The following is a 15,767-nucleotide window of genomic DNA, read 5'->3' as shown; positions in this document are numbered from 1 at the left end:
TAGATTCACAAGCTGATTAAGAAGGCTGGCTCTGGGCTGGGGACTGCTGTAGAGCCCCTGGAGGTGGTGATGGGGAAAATGATGATACAGAAACTGTTGAACATTAGGGACAAAAACATGCATCCCTTACACAATCTGGTGTGTAAACAAAATAGCGTTTTTAGTAGGAGGCTACGGCAGCTAAGCTCCAAAAAGGACAGATTTAAAAATACTTTTTACTGCAATTGCACTTTAGAATGACTCCCCTTTGAGTAAGCACAGAATAATGTTATTTAGACTTTAGCCTGAGCTGCATATATCATACTGTATTTTTGCCCCTGTATATTTGCACAATTGACTACTTTTTCATCATATATCTTTACTTATCTATCATACTATGCACTGTCAGAGCTAGTATTTTGTATGGTAAAAGCTCAGTGATTCAACTTCAGTGATTAAAAACAGCCAAACACATTCTTTGTTAGCAGTTCGTATTCAGCTCTATGGGTCTGACAAAACCAAAAGTACAGCTATTGAGCTGCTGAACAATGTGTAGAATAAAATGGATGTCCTTTGATCGCCAGATGCTCCATTTCTTAAAGGGGACATATTATGAAAACAACCCTTTTCCTGGGATTTGGGGTGTTGTTTTGGGTCTCTGGTGCTGCCACACACATATAAACTTTGAAATAAGTCTGTACATGCTGTTTTGAGTGACATATGCATTTCTGAAAGTACCCTGCCTACAGTTGGTGAGCAAGTCAATTTCGGCATGGACTCTTACGTAGGAAGCAGGCACATTTGAATAATACCACCCACTTCCCTGAAAAATAGATGTCTAATCTGTCAGTTTGCCATGTTTCTGCCTGGCAGGGAGTCCGGTAGACTCCCTGCTCCCCTGCTCCCTGCTCCGCCGCTGAAGCTCCCCCGCTGGAGCTCCGGGAGTACAATCCCTTTCGCCTCCATGTCTTGGTTCAATCTGGACTTCAGAGAGTCAAAGTCAAGATTCCTTTCCGCCAATTCATCTCAACTATGGCCGACATAACCCCCACTACAAGTTTTAACTTGTTGTGGAAGTACCAGAGACGTCAGACGCATTCTTTATGATTCATAATATCATACGGAGGCGCACATAGCTTTTGGCCGTGATATTAGACATTAAATATCACATTATATTATATAGATCCCTATATATTATTATTATTATTATTATTATAGATATAGTGCTCCAGGAGTCCACAAAGGGCAACAATCACTTCTTCTCCATGCTGCGGTTCACTCTGAAAGCTTATTTGTATGCAATGGGCAGCAGCTCATTTGCATTTAAAGCTAGAGACACCAGAAACAGCACATTCTTATGGGACTAAAACAGAGGGGAATAGCAAATTTTCTTAACCTAAAAGCTATTTCCAGCAAACAGCTTCAAAAACATGTTTTCTGGAACTCATATACTATATTTACTTGTTGGGAAAGCATCATAATATTTTACCTTTAAGGTGTGTCCACCAACTAAGCCAGTTGAATTAAAACCATGGCCGATTTCGATCTGGACGGAGACAATGTCAACCATTAACCTGCGGCTCAACAATCTAATAATACATATAAGTGTATGGTATCACTCAAAATAAAATAAATCCACGTAGAGAATACAGAAAGAGGGTTAATTGATGCAAACACTGCACCACCCATGGCGGCCTCCCCCAGCTCACCTCTAGGGTGAAGAGGCCCACAACCGGCTTGTGGTCGCTGATGCTGTATGTCATGTCACTGTTGTACGACTCCTGTCTGATCTTCAGAGGGAGCTCCAGGTCCTGGTCCTGGCCCCCTTGGGGCCGGAGCCTCCACAAGATCCTGTCGGTCCAGGCTGGCTTGCGCTTCTTGCCGCTAGGGCAGGAGAAGAATGAGTAGAAGAGTGGATTATAGAACGAGGAAGGGGTAACAACATTACACTACCATGGAGTATATCCATGGATATAGAACCACTACCATGGAGTAGATCCATGGATAAAGAACTACTAGCATGGAGTTGATCTATGGATATAGAACTAATACCATGGAGTAGATCTATGGATATAGAAATACTTCCATGGAGTAGATCTGAGAACTACTTCCATGGAACAGATCTATGTCTATAGAACTACTACCATGGAGTAGATCTATGGATATAGAAATATAAACACTTGATACTAGTCTGTATACTCCAACACTATTTTTGGATCTAAAACACACGTTTAGTTTGAGCTTTTGAATTTGAAGTGGTAAACTTGTTCTCAACACAATAGTACTAAGTAGTGTTTTCATTGTGTGCATTAATGTCATGTCTAAGGGAATTATCAATCATGTGGTAATATGATTGACAAAAGAGAAATGTGTATGCCTCACCTAGTAAAATATCTCATTCTCATAATCACAAGATCATTATCTCATAATTACGACATAATTATATCACAATTACGAAATATTATCTCATAATTACGCGATAACTATCTCATAATTACGAGATAATTATCTCATTATTATGATATAAGGATAGGGGCCGTGCTGTGGATCTAAACAGCCTTTTAATAAAAGCAAGCACACATTTCCTACAAATTTCCTACTTTGAATGACTTTTCTACTTATTATTATTATCTCATAATTACGAGATAATTATTTCATAATAATGAGATAAGTATCTCATAATTATGAGTTAAATATCTCATAATTATGAAATAATTATCTTGTTGTTTTAACATATATACGCTCAATCTTGTGTCTACAGTGTAGGGGAGGGTTAGGGTTCTGCTTTGATGACTTTTTAAGAATAAAAATAAACAGATAAAAAAATAAATACCAAAACATAACACAATGTAATCCCATATGTTAAATTGGATGAAGGAAACATGGAAAGCATTACAGTGAGACAACAAATAGCATATTATTTTAATATATATATATATATAAATATATTAATAAATATATATATATATATATATATATAGAAAGCACTTTTAAATGACAAGCAAAAATACAATTGGAATTGTTTTTGTCCAGTGTCTTTTCTTTTAGCCTGTTCTGTGAGATATATTGAACATTACCATAGAGTTGTGTACTAGCAATGTGAGTATGCAAAATCATTTCAGTTTTTCAAGTCTCTGCTGTTTTCTTCTATCTTCTTAGGGTACTGTAGAATCTTAGGGATTTCTTAGGGTTCTCCCTGCTTGCTTTGAGGCACTCCGTACTGACATTGATAAAAATATATAATTGAATTTGCAATGCAACTTTTAGCACAAAATGTTGTTGGGGATTACACTGTATCATGAATGAGAGGCAGCGCATGTTGGAGTTCTGCCTTCGATGGTCTCAACGGACATCCTGCCTTCTCCAAGCGCAGAGTAAGTGATCCAAGATTATGTTTGAGGTAATGGTTTGATTACGGGCTACCATCATGCATAGAGAGAAGGGCATTCCACAGCATTAGCTCAAATGATGATAATGGGCTCAACACATGGATGGCAGGAGGCTGGTGGGAGTGGTATTTGATTTCAGTGCTGCATTTGATGTTCTTAAGGATGTTTCTAAAGGTTTAAGTGTACTGCTTTGTCCTGGATGGAAAGTTATCTGTCCAAGAGAATCCAGAGGGGTTTCGTCAACAGCTTTTTTTTTAGCAAATCGCTAAAATGTTGGGTTCCTCAGGGAAGTGGCCGAGGACCTCTCCTTTATTCTATAACTAAAAATGATCTCCCATCAGTATTAGACAAAGCATTAGTGGTTAAGGATGCAGATGATGCAACTATGTCTAGTGCAGCATTAACATATCAAGAGCTAACTGATGAGTATTGAACTCACGACCGGGGCCGAGTTGGTAAGATCTAATGAGTGCTGAATAGTTCCTAAACAAAATGGATGGTGTTTGGACCTACTGGTCAGTAATCCTTCACTCAGCGTATCCCTCAGTGGGGCCCCAGCAGAACAACTTCAAAGACCAAAAATAAATCCAACTTGCTTCAAACAAAGCAGCCTGAATAACTTTCCATTGTCCAATACTCACAAATGTGTTTCAGATTATCCGTACCTAACCTAACCTCTCATGGATTCTCTTAGAGAACAGATTATAATCAAGTTTGCAGATCACTGAGTAGTGTACATCAGAAGCAAACCCAACTATCTGACAAGACAGGCCAGCTAAGGACCTCTGTCTTACCACTAAGACCTGGGACAAAAATACGTTCAAATATTATACTTTGAAAACAAGGTTCTCTGAATTTCTGAGTTTTGAATTCACCTCTTGAAATATATAAAAAAATGAAATTTGCAGATATTCAAAATCCTACATTTACTACTCAAATTCAAGTGGTCAAAATACCAACCTGAAAATTCAAACCATAACATTTTGACCGGCAGAAGAAGGGCATTCCAAGTAAAGGCCTGAGCATCGAGACTGAGTTTACATTTCGATACCGATTAAAATGTAACCCTTTTCGGCAGTGATTTGCTTTCATACGTTACAGGATGGATCTCTTTGCCAAAAAAGGTAACTAGAACAACTACCAGAAACCAAGAAGAGAGTACTGAAGGCAATTAACAGGATGAAAAAACTCATTACTTATTAATGGCTGATGGTTTCTGCTTTCTCTTATTTTAAGTAGTGTCTTCTTTATGTTTGCATTGTCCAATGATTTGCTGATGGATCTTTATAAGTAATATGATATATGTATGTATCTGTCAAAACAAATCTTGGGAAATCTGGAAAACCAAATCTGGCCAAAGCTGGCAACACTGGAAATAACAGTAGATTATATATGTTAGGAAAATCACTATTAAAAACTCTAGTGTTAGGATGGCATGACGTGGTTTAAATATCCGAATAAGCATTAGACAGTTTGAGCTTGCTGTGCTAATACTACAAATCTGACAAAAATAATCTTGCAAAATAAATGTTCAGCAGAACATTTATTATGTATCTTTAGTGGCAGCAAAACTCATTAAAGACTCATTATTTATGAGTGGACAATGAAAGCATAGATATTGATAAACTCTTTCATTATATGAAATGCTTTCATTTCATTGTATAGTGTGTCACACTGCGGCACACTAGACAAGTCGTTAACAGAAAGGTAGTGCGTATAATGTGTTTTAAGCTGTTTAGAACAGGCAGGGGTTAAAACATGAGGGTAAATATATCTTAAGAGATCATACTTAAAGCCAAACCATGTCCTGTATGGCCTGTGAAGTTAAAGAAAGGAGTATAATTATTAGAGAGAGAGAGAGAGAGAGAGAGAGAGAGAGAGAGAGAGAGAGAGAGAGAGAGAGAGAGAGAGAGAGAGAGAGAGAGAGAGAGAGAATCCAAGGCAAAACGCATAGAGGGTAACAGAGACTGGTACTTTTTCCAGATTGTACCTGCTATCGTAGACGTGAGAGTTACGGTCAAACTTGTAAGTGGGCTGGAAGTCCAAAGGGCCTTCCTCAAACTCCTGCAGGATTGGCTCCTTCTTCTTCATCATGGTCAACTACACACACACACACACACACACACGCACAATACCCTAATCAAAACACCATTACCACCATTGCAGCAAGGAAACACTGAACGGAATGTGTTCCTACCTGTTCCTTGCTCCAGAGCAGCTGGTAGGTTTGGTTCTCAATACAGGAGCGCACAAAGTGCATGCCATGGTCCTGGATGCGGAAGTTGAGATCCCCAAACCAGAATACCAGCCTGTGTGGGACCAGGGGAGCCGGTCATTGCATTTCATCAAAGGCCTTGTTACCCTAACGCATCCTATTGGTCCACACTGTCTGTGTTTGGCTGTTGCTCAACAACCCTCTGATGCGTAGAAATCTGAAAACTGCACTTTACAAAAGGTATAATATGTCACATTTCCAGTTGTGTGGTCTTCCAACAATATCCCAAATGTTTCCAACAGAAGTCGGACCCAGAGTAATTCCGTGTTTGAATTGCGGTAACAGTGCAGTAAAAATTTGTCAACGTCTTCCTACTCCTTAATCCCCTACCTTCTGGGCAAACACGCAAAAACAGTCATCAAGTATGGCCCTTTTGCATTGATTTGAAAAGCTTACTCGAATTCACTATTTCGATAAATTAGTCATGCCGAGCACCAAGCTAGGGTGTGTCCCTCACACAGACTAGCCACGTGAACATTTCTGGTCAGATTAGATTTCTAATCGGAATAGAGTTTATCCTATCATGCGATCCGAATGTACTGTATATATGGCATTTACAAAAATGGTAAGCAATACGTACGAATGTCTCTTGTGCACACATCAGCATTTGACACATCTGGACTGGCGGACACATAATGGACGTCTTATCAGTATTTGGCCTTTTAATGTTTAGGCTTTTAATGAAAGCCCAGCAGGAGAGAGCTTTTCTCTGCCTGCACCTTTAATTACGAAGAAGGAGGACAGCACAGCAACGTCAGGATCTTGTCCGGTCTTTGTATTTACCCCCTCCTCCGCCGCAAACAATACGTATTTGGATGAGAGTGCGCAGCGAAGACTGTTAACAGAGAGTGGTGTTACGTAAGGATAATGCATAGAACGCCGGTCATTATCAGGAAAATAAGCCGGGGGCAAACCAGACACCGACGCGAAGCGGAGGGGTCTTGCTTCGCCCTGAAGGGGGATTATTTTCGATAATGACCGGCTTTCTATGCATTATCCCGCTTTTTACATGGCTACTTGCCAAAACGAAGAAATAACTTCACACATTGTTTCTTTTTACAATTTATTTGTTACCATTCTTAGTGTTGATCAGCAGAGAAATAGTTCACAAAAGACGTTGACATCGCATAGCAACCGATTACGCTGGGGTTGATAAGTTACCGGACTACTTGCGGAGTGCTACAAAAGACGTGAATCAGAGGCAAAAACTCCACTCTCCTTGACAGCGGTCGATTATGCTTAGCAACAGTCAAATATGTAAGGGATAATGCATAGAGCGCCGGTCATTATCGGGAAAATAAGCCCCGACAGGACGAACCGTCTTGCTTTGACATGAAGGGGCTTATTTTCGATAATGACCGGGGACGTTCTATACATCATCCTGCTTATTACACGGCTACTTGCCAAATGAAAAAATAATTTCACACATTGTGTCTTTTTACAATTTATTTGTTACCAGCATTCGTAGTGTTGATCAACAGAGAAATGGTCCGCCAAAGACGCTTCGTCGCTTTGCAACCGAGTATGCTGGGGTTGATTGATAAGTTACAAATTCCACGGCATTGAGAAGACCTGTGTAATAAGTAAGGGATAATGTATAGAACGGAAAATAAACTTGTTTTCGATAATGACTGGCGTTCTATGTATTATCCCGCTTATACACGGCTACTTGCCAAAACAAAAATATAACTTCACGCAGTGTGTCTTTTACAATTTATTTGTTACCATTCGTAGTGATGATCAGCAGACAGAGAATTAGTTCGCCAAATAAGTTGACGTCGCTTAGCAACCGAATACGCTGGGGTTGATAAATTACCGGACTACTTGCGGAGTAGGGGAGAGTGGGGTAAAGTGAGACATTTTTTACATTTGCTCCCCTCTAAGCCAGCTAAAATGACATATCAGTAAAATGTACACATTTACCATTAATTCAGGATGTTTCCTAGCCATGGAAATTATCAGAATGAATTCAGGACGAAGGGCAGTGAAAATATGATTGTTTTTTAAAAAGTGGTCTTGTGTCTCACTTTACCCCATCTCAGGGGTAAACTGAGACAGACCAGCGAAATCAATGGGGTAAAGTGAATCAGCAAGGGGTAAACTGATCCACTTACTTTATCCACTCTGAAACTACCATAACAAAACATGTTGTAAGTTGTGTAGTGTTGTGTAGTTAGAATCCTGACAGCTTGCTTGACAACCACACATTCCACAACTAATTTCAGACTAGTTACAGAAACATGGGGATTGTCAATTAAGCCCTTTTTTTTCTGAACACTTTAAAGTAACTCTGAACAAAATCAAATACAACATAGTATAATTCAAAATGTTTTAATTAACATTCAAATGACAGATAGAACCAGATAGATTAGAACACAGTCTGGGAGTCAGAACACAAAAACGAAACAGCTAGAACAGCCTGGGACTCAGAACACAGGACTAGATCCACATGGATAAGAACATCAGCCTACTCTTTGGATGTGCTTTATGTGTTAACTCGAAGTAGGCTACTCTACATTCCAGCCCTGAAGGTTACAGGGAAAGATGAAGAGTTGCTCTCTCCGTGTGGTTCCTCCAGGCCTTTTAGGTTGAGGCAGCTTCTTCACCACGTCACTTTTATGAACATGTGCCACATCATTTTCCTTTATAGCAAACATGGGTCTCTCGCACTCTTTCGTGTTTCCCTTGATTCTTCTGAGAAATTGTGCAAGTATTTCGTCATCCTCAACTTTCTCAACCATGCCAATGTAACGGACGCTCCTGTGTTTGGTTGCAAAGTTTACTATTACAAAGTCACCCACGGACAGATCTGTGTTTCCTGGATCACTTCTCTCATCCTCAGAGCTCTCTTCGTCAGACACATCATCAAGTGGGACAGGGACATCACTCTCCTCAGAGCTGCTAACTACGATTTTCTTTTTGGTTGCTTTCTTTTTCGGTTTTCCCTTTTCTTTGCTATTTTGCTTTTTCCCTGCCAGTTTCTTTTGACTTTCTTTATAAGCCTTTTCAATTGCCTGCTTCTCAGGAGTATCAGTTATGATGGCTGTCTTCACACGCTTTCGTTTGGTTTGTGTTCTGGGGGAACATTTGGGAAGTGGTACGATTTCACGAGGAGACACATATCCAGGTCGGCTGGGAACACGTGGCACATCTGAGTCAGCTGGCGGGGCACATCCATGTGGACCATGTGCAGTGGATGAATTAGCATCATCGAGTGATTTATCTGCAGCGGGTGGACCATCTGCAGCGGGTGGACCATCTGCAGCGGGTGGACCATCTGAAGTGGGTGGACCATCCGGATCATCTGCAGTGGCAGGCTGCAGCTCAGGGTTTGGCCGGTCGGACACCATGGATGGTGCAAACGCTCCATCAGGGAAAATTTCTCGGTTATATGGGAAAATCCCAGTGGACCTAAATCCAGAAGTGATGTTGCGTGGTGTCACTGCTGACATGAAGGCCTCATTCACAAGTCCAGCAATCTGGTAGATGGAGACTGTTTTGCCAGGGTTAGATCTCATCCACCCATCAAGAGCTTGGCTGTATTGGGTCTTGAACGGGCCATACACGGTCACGTCGAGAGGCTGCAATCGATGGGATGTGTGGGGAGGGATGGTGAGCAGAACAATACCGTTGCTCTTGGCTACTTCTACTGCTTTGAGTGAGATGTGAGCCTTCAGGTTATCCAGGATAAGCAGCATGGGACGGTCAGGGGTGCAGTTAGTGTGCTGTATCAGGTGATCAAAGAACTCAGGCCAGGTGTCTTCATTCATCCATCCCGTTCTGGTGGAGGTACCTTTGGCTCCTGGAGGTGCTCCTATCATGAAGCAGTCCTTAAACTTAACTCTGGGGAAGACAAACATGGGAGATGTGGCATTCCCAGCAGCATTCACTGCACACACCACAGTCACCAACTCTCCTCTCTCAGCCGATGTGACAGAACCAACTTGCTTTTTTCCTTTCTCTGTCACAACCTGAATCAAATAGAAAGTTTAGAATCAATGGCATGTGCAATTAGTAGGCTACCACTGGTCTGAAAGTTGTATTTAATTGTACTTATTTTCAGTCCATTCATTTTTTCCAGTTGACAAGTTCACAAAATTACTAATAGCATTAGTTTCTGCATTCTGTCAATAGCTAGCTGGTCATTATCACAAGCCACTCAGTATCAGCCTGGTGCTCTCTAGTGTATCATGTGTAGCTTACCTGCCGTGGCTTTTGTACTGTAAATACGCCTGTTTCATCCACATTGTAAATCATGTGTGGAGGGAATTTATGCCTGTTAAAGATGAGACGCAAGGGAAGAACCTTATCAGAATCAAAAACAAATATTACTGGTAAATCCTCCATAAAAATGTGCAACTACAGAATTAATTCTGTCACCTGTCCATCACTACAGCCAGATTGTCAAAGAACTCCGCGACTGTAGTTTTATTGAAGGCTGTAGCCCTTCCCATTGATGTTGCCTCTGGAGTTCGGACAGAGAGATGGCGACGTGCTAGGAAGCTGCCAAACCAATCTGCACCTAGAGTAGACAATTCATTATTATAAGATTCAGCTTTGTGGCAAGATCTGTTGGCCTTAGTTAACCTACAGAATCATGTGATCTCTTGAACACCCTAGCCTACCTGCACATTGTGTCTTTGTCCAATTGGCAGGGACAGGGATATAGTTTTTCTCTGCATATTCAAATGCCAGTTGACGGCACTTAACTGGAGGAAGGCCATGGAACTGGTCAGCTAGTTGTTTCAAGTGTTGGGCAAGCTCCTCCTCCATCTCATCTGTGAATATTCTCTTTGCCTCAGCTACTGCACCCCAGGCTACTGATTTTACTTCCCCTTTCTCTTTTTTCTTCATGAACCTTAGGAGGCTTGACTTGTCAATATGTCTGTCCCTTGCAGCTGCTCTTAAAGACATCTTCCCTTCCTTGACCTCAGCGGCTGCACTTTCCATCTCCTCAAGGGATGTTTTGCCCCAGGTTGTCTTCCTGCTGTATGTCCTTGGCATGATGGCTTTTCTACAATGTTTATGACATTAAAAATAAAACATATGTGATGTAATATTACATTAAAATATGTTTAAGACTAAACTTAACTTGTGCCTCATGGTGGGGTAAAGTGAGACACTGTCTCACTTCACCCCACAGCATTTGTCTCACTTTCCCCCACCACCACCATTTTAGAAAAAATGACCTCTCTTAGTAAATCAAGCCAATCTTCAGCTAGCATCATCACATGGTTTTATATGTTGGTAGTTCATCAACATGTATGATATAAGTTTTTCTACCTGAATCAATTTGCTTTGGCACAACAGTTGATTAAGTTGACAGCAAGAAAATTTACTTTAACATGCAAAAAATATATTTTTGTGAAAAAAACATGCTTACCACAGCACCAGGAGGTTCTCTCCTTCATGGCCAAGGGGAAATGGGAGGGGCTTGAAAACATAATGGTCACATGACCACAAATGTGTCCCGTTGCCTAGATACAGGGGGTGTCTCACATTACCCAATGTCTCACATTACCCCGTTCTCCCCTATTACAGAAGACGTGAATCAGAGGCAAAAAATGCACTTTCCTTGACAGCGGTCAAATATGCCTAGCAAGGGTCAGTTATACAAAAATAAGACAGCTGAACGTTGGGAAGGCACATGCAAGTGAATGGAGCAGTCTACAGCATTGAGAAGAGCCGTGTAATAAATGAATTCAGTGACCAGGAATGGTGAGAAAATGCTAGGATGGTCGTTCGTTAAATTATGCAAACTAATGAAAAAGAAATATTGCCAGAGGAGAAAACTGTACGAAAAACAATTTTGTTGGCAATGATAGTTGCCATGGTGCTATACAAGATGGGCAGCAGTGCTGAATAAATGATTGCAAATCAGTTCGGGGTGCATAAAAGTACTAGCGGACCAATTGCGAACTATTACTTGCTGATGCAATCTATGCATCTTGAATATAGCGGACTACACCACTTCTTCAAATCCGACTGAAATTCTTATCCGATCAGAGAATTGGATTCCGATTGAGGCGTATATATGATCATTTTTTATTCCGATTGAGCTGTTCTTCCACTTCTAATCGGATCAGAATTGTCCATGTGAAGCCGGCTACTGAAGAACACATTGATTCTCTCTCTCTCAGCAACACACTGACATCAGACCATCTTTGGTCATCCCCTCCCCTCCCCACAGAGGAGAAAATAATCATTCAAATTCATTAATACAATCTATCCGGAGTTAATGAATCAGTATGACGGATGAAAGAAATACAAAAAACGAATCTAATACATGGGAAAAATTACACAAATTACAACAAATAACTTATTTACTTGTTTTGTTTGCAACAACAGCAATTGATTACAGCAAAAAGAACACTTAGACAACTCCATCTCCCTGCTAACCTGTGGTCCAGGATGGACGGTGCCTGGGGGGACTCGAAGGTCTGCGTATCGAGGATGCGCTCAAACTCGTCCAGGCGCTCTGTGGCGTTCTGCATGTGGGCCGCCAGGTGACAGTTGAGGAAACACAGACTGTGGCCGTAGAAGGACAGCCGTACAGACACTCCCCCTTTGTTACCCTGAGAGGACGGAAGTAATAAGAATAAAGTTCTGTTTTATTCATGAAGTCATGATCGTGGATTATTAGCCATATTTCAATCAGTTAGCATTAAATCAGAAAATATAAAATGCATTGCAGTTTCAGTATTGATTTCCCTCTCTTCATCCCAGTTATAATTGGATGGCTTGTATTTTCCCTCCTGGCTACACAGCCAAGCGGGTTACCATTACTGTACACTTACGGGAACCCTGTTATGGTGAAAGTGCCTTTTGACAGCCTTTCTGACTTTAAGGAGGTACAAACTACAGAAAACAGTGAGAGGTGGATTCTGACCACAGCCCTTGAATCCAATTTTATGAGCTGTCTTTGACCTTTCATATCTGGGATATGTTCTGGTTATTTGGCATTTTGATATCTTGTTGTCCAACACTTTAATCAGGTTTGAACAAAATTGCAATAAAAAAAAGGATCATTATGATGGCATTTACTCACTAGGCAAGCTAGCCAATAACAATAATCGCAATGTTCCTTTACGTATTTGATTTATTCACCCAGTAGCCGAAGATGCCAGTGCGGGTGAATGTGGACTGGATGTCTCTGATGAAGGGGACATGGTCCAGTTTGGAGAAGACAAGTATGAGCAGACCCTGCATTCTGATGGACGACACCTGAGGAGCACAACACCCCCCTCTTTATGGTGGTGGAGAAACATGCTCAAGACTTGATACTGGTGTGATACACAGGCACACATAACATGGAAGTACAGCAGTCAGGTGTATTGGAGGCTCAGGAGGCAGGGGTAGGGGTGCAGGAAGAGGACCCCAGTCGGCTACCTTGAGGTACCCCAGGGGAGCCAGCGTGGTCATGAACAGACGGCTCCACCCGTCATCAAACGCCAGGTCAGCCACCAACCGCACAGGACCAGAGTACACCTCCTGGAGACTACACACGCAGCACACCGTTTACTTCCACTTCAGACTACAGTAGGCCGATCATTCCTAGCCCCTTTTTCTAGCCCCCTACCCGATCACGTAGAGATCTGGGCTCCTGGGGGAGCCAAGCTGGAGCAGCGAGGCCAGGTCGTCCACGGGGTCCGCCGTGGCCACGTTCCATGTGACCATATGGAGCCTGCAGGCAGGGACAGAGAGACCGATGTGTTCCTTTACTCTCTCTGAGAAAAGATGGCTATTTTTACTGTCATTATAACAGATAAGGCTACGCTGTAACACCCAGCTTGTTGATCCACTAAACAGTAGACAGAGGGGTGCTGAGCTGAGGCTGGTGTGTTGCTACATCCGGAAACTCATAAAGAGACCAGTCATCCCTGCATCAGGATACGCTTTGAACTATAAAATGGATTTTTGAATAACAAGGAGTTTCTTTGACTGTGGTCGTCTATGACTTTGAAGAATCAGAAAGAAAACAGCAATAAGCAGTTTATTACTACTATCGTTTTTTTAAAGCGATTTATAAATGATGGTAAAGAATGGTCATTTCAGAGCTGCAGCATCAGCTATTACTTAACAGTAGTAATAAGTGGGATGAGGAAACAGCTATGCTCCCCGATGCAGAGGTCTTCATCAGGTCTGTCTCTGCCACTCCACAACAACACAGAGTGAACTATCCAAAGGGGGTGAAAAGGGCTTGGTTGTGAACATCCATGTCCACCTGAAGCGGTCCATCCGTGGCACGCCAGCCATTTGGACACCAGCTGGTGGAGCCGTTGCCGCAGCAACAGCTTTCTAGCGGTGGACCGGGAGAAGACACTGGCGAGGCTGCTGGAGCCAATGCGTTTGTCATGGTTCCAAACATGCGGTTGTGTCCTCCATGACCAGAGCTTAGATAGGGAGGGCAGGCGAGGTCGGAGAAGTTTTGGTGGAAGGGTTTTTTGGTGAGTGAAAGTGTGCGAGGAATCTAAGACGTGTGCGATGAATCAGAACCTCAAAGCTTTGCAGTTAAAACAACTATGCACTCCTGTTGACTCTTAAGTCTAACAATACCCCATCTACAGCCCTAATTCTAGACCTTGGATGTTTGCAATGAAGCAAATAACCTTGTGGCGGGATTAGGGGCAATTAAATCGGACTGTGTTTAATCTTCAGACAACAAAGGCCATGGGAAATATCTGTAATCAGTTGACATGAAGGAATATCTGTCTTGCTCGAAATAGAGATATTGTGAAATACTGTGCTTGCTGGTCTGTCTGTTCGCCTGTTTGTCTCGCTCTCTCTCTCTGTCTCTCTAATTTACTTTAAAAGGATTATACAGTTGCCCTCCTTAAACTAATCTCTATGTGAATGTGTTATGGCTAAAGGTAAAGACCCTGACACGAAGCGGGCACATTGCAGACCACTGCTCTGTTCTCGGATCATCTGAACCTGATCACAGCTAGATGTTCCTCATCTGAACCTGATCACAGCCAGATGTTCCTCATCTGAACCTGACCACAGCTAGATGATCCTCACCTGAACCTGGTCGAAGCCAGAAATTCCTCTCTAGTATGTAAACTCGAGGGAACGTGTAATGGGAAAATTGTATTTTCCCATTCTGTTTCTCTAACTGCCATTTGTTGTGTGTGCCTTTTCCCTGATCGCCAGGGTGGCAATTTCTTTAAGAGATATTGTATCTGGGACAAATGAGACTTTACATTGCAATTGTCAATAAGCATATCAGGTAATGTTTACCCAAGACACAGAGTTTCCTGTGTTCCCATCAAGCAGAAGAATGCATAAGGGGATCCCTGCTCCCTTGAGACCGGTTTACCCCAGGTCAAAGGTTAACGTTAGATTATACTAGGAACAGGTTGGGTGGCTAGACAGTGCAAGGAATAGGCGACAGAGTTTACACAAGCGGAGCTTAAAAGGACCACCTTGGATTATTGTTAGGTTTGTTGAATGATTATTGTACGTTTTTTGTATGACTATTGTATTTTTGTTGTATGTTTGTTATACGTTCTTGTATGTTTATAAGTTAAATAAATTGGACTAATTAATTGTTTGAAGTTCGGATGACTCTTTATTCTTAAACAGTTTCTACAGAAACGATTGCAAATTCCCACCACAAATGGCGACCTGGTCCCACCTGAAGCTTTGCTTTGCGTAGTTTTCATTTGATGTAGTCGTATCTGGGTTATGTTCCTCGTTGTCCTCCATCATCGAATACTGTGATGGCAAAGAGGAACAGTTAACAAATAGACCAATAGTCAGTTACGTCGCAGATGCAGACAGTCTGCAGATGCAGGATTTAACACATGATTCAGCTTTACATTGTGCTTCTTTTGGTAAATGGACTGCATTTACACATTCACCAACTCATTCACACATTGACACACCGACGGCAGTGAGCAGTGAGGGTGAGGAGTCTTGCTCAGGGACATTTCGACACTCAAGGACACAACGATGTCCTAAACAGTGCCACTTACTATAACGGACATCCGTTATACGATACAGTATTAGAAAGCTACAAAACGACACCTACATACTAGTTATATATACCTGGTGATGCTTTACAACCTCCCGGATCGGCAGTAATATTATGAGCGCTGTACTCTTGTTGTTGTGCGTCGGGA

The 15,767-nt window shown here is 41.8% G+C and overlaps 2 protein-coding genes across 4 annotated transcripts in view; both read right to left on the bottom strand.

The window, feature by feature from the left end:
• inpp5ka (inositol polyphosphate-5-phosphatase Ka) overlaps window positions 1-15,767 on the bottom strand; it is a 20,739-nt gene extending 4,972 nt beyond the window's left edge. Inside the window, exons 1-10 of one of the 2 annotated variants that reach the window (XM_079731272.1) lie at window positions 15,694-15,767; window positions 15,281-15,360; window positions 13,223-13,327; window positions 13,033-13,141; window positions 12,751-12,867; window positions 12,043-12,218; window positions 5,566-5,677; window positions 5,359-5,468; window positions 1,689-1,863; window positions 1,469-1,525 (exon numbers count right to left, since the gene is read on the bottom strand). In XM_079731272.1, coding sequence (XP_079587398.1) covers window positions 1,469-1,525; window positions 1,689-1,863; window positions 5,359-5,468; window positions 5,566-5,677; window positions 12,043-12,218; window positions 12,751-12,867; window positions 13,033-13,141; window positions 13,223-13,327; window positions 15,281-15,354 — 1,035 coding nt within the window. In that variant the 5' untranslated portion in view covers window positions 15,355-15,360; window positions 15,694-15,767. The remainder of the gene's footprint in view (window positions 1-1,468; window positions 1,526-1,688; window positions 1,864-5,358; window positions 5,469-5,565; window positions 5,678-12,042; window positions 12,219-12,750; window positions 12,868-13,032; window positions 13,142-13,222; window positions 13,328-15,280; window positions 15,361-15,693) is intronic. The other variant, XM_079731273.1, reaches the window with a different exon arrangement.
• Window positions 6,583-12,022, bottom strand: LOC307072093 (uncharacterized protein). Of its 2 annotated transcripts, none has more exons than XM_079731270.1 (4): window positions 10,269-12,022; window positions 10,024-10,165; window positions 9,847-9,919; window positions 6,583-9,614 (listed from the first exon to the last, which is right to left on the bottom strand). In XM_079731270.1, exons 1-4 carry the CDS (start codon window positions 10,645-10,647, stop codon window positions 8,151-8,153), a joined length of 2,058 nt encoding a protein of 685 aa, XP_079587396.1. In that variant the 5' UTR covers window positions 10,648-12,022; the 3' UTR covers window positions 6,583-8,150. The 2 variants fall into 2 exon arrangements, with proteins under 2 accessions (XP_079587396.1, XP_079587397.1); XM_079731271.1 differs by having other exon boundaries at window positions 11,027-12,022.

The sequence above is a fragment of the Pollachius pollachius genome, assembly GCF_949987615.1.
Source record: "Pollachius pollachius genome assembly, chromosome: 3".
NCBI classification, from domain to species: domain Eukaryota; kingdom Metazoa; phylum Chordata; class Actinopteri; order Gadiformes; family Gadidae; genus Pollachius; species Pollachius pollachius.
This window is presented reverse-complemented; position numbering and strand designations above follow the sequence as displayed.